This window comes from Austrofundulus limnaeus, unplaced genomic scaffold (assembly GCF_001266775.1).
Source record: "Austrofundulus limnaeus strain Quisiro unplaced genomic scaffold, Austrofundulus_limnaeus-1.0 Scaffold538, whole genome shotgun sequence".
Classification (NCBI taxonomy): domain Eukaryota; kingdom Metazoa; phylum Chordata; class Actinopteri; order Cyprinodontiformes; family Rivulidae; genus Austrofundulus; species Austrofundulus limnaeus.
This window is the reverse complement of record NW_013952940.1, coordinates 276604-280250: the sequence shown is the minus strand read 5'-3', so window position 1 is coordinate 280250 and position 3647 is coordinate 276604. Positions and strand designations below refer to the sequence as shown.

At 38.0% G+C, this 3647-nt stretch overlaps 2 protein-coding genes across 2 annotated transcripts in view; both read left to right on the top strand.

Moving 5' to 3' along the window:
- LOC106530610 (E3 ubiquitin-protein ligase TTC3) overlaps positions 1 to 125 on the top strand; it is a 13868-nt gene extending 13743 nt beyond the window's left edge. Inside the window, exon 15 of the mRNA XM_014026262.1 lies at positions 67 to 125. Within this exon, the coding sequence (XP_013881716.1) occupies positions 67 to 99 (33 nt within the window). The 3' untranslated portion in view covers positions 100 to 125. The remainder of the gene's footprint in view (positions 1 to 66) is intronic.
- A 201-nt stretch (positions 126 to 326) lies between these two features.
- The window catches only part of ttc3 (tetratricopeptide repeat domain 3), a gene marked incomplete in the record, with an annotated part of 26510 nt that continues 23189 nt past the window's right edge, over positions 327 to 3647 (top strand). The window contains 1 exon segment of the mRNA XM_014026261.1: positions 327 to 409. Coding sequence (XP_013881715.1) covers positions 354 to 409 — 56 coding nt within the window.

The following is a 3647-nucleotide window of genomic DNA, read 5'->3' as shown; positions in this document are numbered from 1 at the left end:
GGTTTAAAATAAAATAAAGTCAGCTGTTTATATTTGTCTTGATTTATAAATATTTTGTTGTTGCAGGTCACAGAAATGAAAACRGGTGAGTACATTTGAAAATCTTTGTCACAACTTCATTGAAATACAATGTTTACAGTTCAGATTGAACAGGAACAGTTGAAAAATAAAACAAATGATTATTGTCTTGTAACAAACATTCCTGTAGCTCACAGTTGAGAAGGTTTTATGTTTTGTTAAAGTATCTTTTATCTGAGCAGAACTGTAGTTATCATCTTTAAAGAGCTGAGTGTTTTCAGGATGCTGTTAGTAATCAGAATTTAAAAAACAAAAAATGTTTCTTCACAGTGAAAATGGAAAAATCTGCACAGTCGGGGGGCAAATCTAAAGACCCAACAACATCTAAAAGGTTGGTGGAGGAGCTGTTCTCTAATGTTTATATGAAGTGTTTGATTACAGAAAGGCTTGGTATGAACATATGTTATTAGGGATGCATATTATCCATAATGAGTTAATCTAAAGTTGATTGGTCTTATCGATTGACTAATGATTAATTGATAAGCGGCCATTTTCCTAAAAACCTGACATTTCTCTTGAATCAAGGGTCTTTCTATGACATGAAGGGATATTTTTTACACACCACGTAAAAGTACAGTTAGTTAATTTTATAAATTTATTTTTCCAGTTGTATGGAACAATTTATTAACAWTTTTCTGACTGAATAAAACAGAAAATTGTGCATTTCTCACACATTATTAAACTTGGACATATTTATAAAATATAACAACTGGAATCTGTAAGGTTGCTAGTTGGGGGGAAAAAAAGGAAAGAAAATAAGGTAAAACTTTTAATCCACCCTGAACATAGAGATGTAAAACTAACATTTAAACAGAGGTAACATTTTAATCTAAAGATTTACTCAAAAACAAACTATAAACACGACCTGAGATGGGTAAACATGCAAATGAGTACTGGAACTGTTTACATTCCCTGTGGTTCAGTCTGAGCTGCTCTGACATCAGTTACTGTTCATTTGATTTGTTCTCTGGTCGGGTTACGTCACACAGATGAGATTAAATTCCTGTTAATTATTTGTAGTGACTAACTTTTTTTGTGTGTTCTTTCACATGGAGTTAAACTCTCCAAGAAGAAGCTAAAGTTAGCTTACTGTTCTGTTGTCTTGCTCTCTTGTTTTAAGCGTCATACTGTTGGATGGACCAGTACAGCCTTTGGTACTTGTCCTTCCAGTTTGGTGTAGTCCATTATTATTGTGGTGTCGCAAATAAAACTAAACAAGATTTGTGCATAATTATGACGCTGCTCACATCAAGGCTGCTCTCTGCTCAGCTCAACAGGGCCGGAGTAGAGTAGTGCAGGCTGAAATCAGTGGCGCCCTCTACTGGATGACGGCAAAAATACACTGAAATAAGGTTTAAATCAGGGGTGCCCAACCTTTTTTTTTTTTTTAACTAAGAGCTACTTTTGAAGTCGGCAGTTTGCCAAGATCTACTCGTCCAGTCTCAGTATCAAAAAAACATAATTTTGTCTCCCTACTCCTCACTTTAAAGTAAATAAAACAGAACATAATATGTTGCTAGTTTTATTTAATTTAAAGTATTGTCAAACAAAACTATCTACATATCTACATCTTCATAACTTCTATATCGCTGAAAGACWTTTTGTGTTGAGCCAGGATCATGAGGCTTTCGTAGCAGCCTTACCTTGTGCTGGGCTGAGTGAAAATTTATTGCTGTCCTGCAAGCTTGTTTTTCAGCTCCCGCACTTTGAGTCCGTAAAAAACTTTTAGGAGGGGAAATACGTCTTGTACCGTTTGTTCATCATCTTCAAATGCCGCTTCAGGTTACCCTTTTTGGAGAAGGCAGCGCTCGAATTACATATGAGGCAGATAGACTTCGAATTAGAAAAAACAAAAAAAATTGTCCTCCTCCCTCTCCGGGTGAAAATAATAACTTTTTGTTTCCTTGTTTGCTCATTTTTCATCCATTTTTTTCCGCACTAGTAACCAACTGTATTACTTCCAGGTGGGTTTCTGAATTTTATGCGTTATTGCAGAAATATCGCCCGGGGGCTTTTTAGCAGGCAGGCGGCTATAAAACCCGGTGCTGAGCTTCCAGGACCGGTTACACCTGACCAAATCTGTTCCTTTTATTGTCTGGAAGTGATCCATCATGTGGGTTTCTGAGTTTTATGCATTTTTGCAGAAATATCGCCCGCCAGGGGTTTCTGGCTAAATCTAGGCGGGAGAGCAGGTGCTGGATGTAGGACCACGGTTCCACCTCACTGGATCTCTTCCTTTTATTCCCCTGCATCAGCACAAGCAGCCCTGTTCTGGAAATCAGCCGTTTCACCCGCCGGAGCTCGCCTGATGACCTTTGGTCACTTATATCTCCACGTGGGAATGTCCCAGGAACTTGCAACCACCTCCAGGTTGTAGCGGAGATCCAGAGCTTTAAAACGAGCCCTCTCTCGCCCGGATCAGACGCTCAGAGCCGACGCTAGAGGCTCCGTAGTAAATTGAGTACTATACAATCCATTGCTCTGCAATCGACTGCTAACAGGCTAAAGATCGACCAGTTGATCCCGATCAACTGGTTGACCTGGCCTGGTTTAAATAGATGTTTTCAATTAATCGAATGGAAGAAATTTTAATCTAATAAACCAATTCGATTAATTGTTTGCATCCCTAGTTGTTATATCACAGTATCAAAATATGACGATGGTATAAAAAAATGACAGTATGAGTCTTGTGAGGTGAAGCACATGTGAAACTGAGGCTACGTTCACACTACAGGCAAATACGACCCAAATGCGATTTTTTTTAAATTAATTTTTTCCCCATCTAACCCATAGCCTATTTTTTCATGACAGTCTGAACACAACAAATCCAATTTTTTCAAATCTAACCCAGGCCGTTTCAGTATGTGGTTTAAAATCAGATATATATCTGATGTTTTCAAAGTGACTGCAGTGTGAACGCTCATGTCACATTCATCTGACTTTTTCATCAGGAGGAGGGGGTGAAGGATCGATAAGACACTAACCTCAAGTCTCGCTGTTTAAATCTGTAGCTCCATGTGTTTACAGCTCCAAAAAAACAAGTCCAGTTGCTTCATCTTTTTACTTTTCATTTTCCACGTAGATAGTAATGTCCATCCTGGGTCTCGGAGCGTATCGATCCTAAAGTTACTCAGTCGATACTTTATTTCCAGCTCATTGTTTCGTTCAAAAATAAAAAGCTTCACTGGAGCATCCGGTCAGAGGCATGTTCAGAAATAAACACTGAACTAAACAAGTGTCTATTTTGAATAACAATACAATTTTGAATCTTAAAGGGGACCTATTATGGAAAATTCACTTTTTAAAGGTTTTTTTTACTCAACTTTGGGTATGTACTTCTTCTTAAAAAAACAGTCCTAGGACTAAAAAAATRCACCCAGGGGCATATTTACTGCAAGTAAATGTATTTTAAATGTATATTAACGACAAGTTTTATACTTCCGTTATTTTGTGATGTCACAAGCCGTACGACAACCCACCAGAACCTGCGTTCAGCCCCTTACCTAACAACCCCCGAGTGAGGCTCCTCCTCCTCATTAAAAAAAGCTGTCACAGTGTTGTTGTGTAAT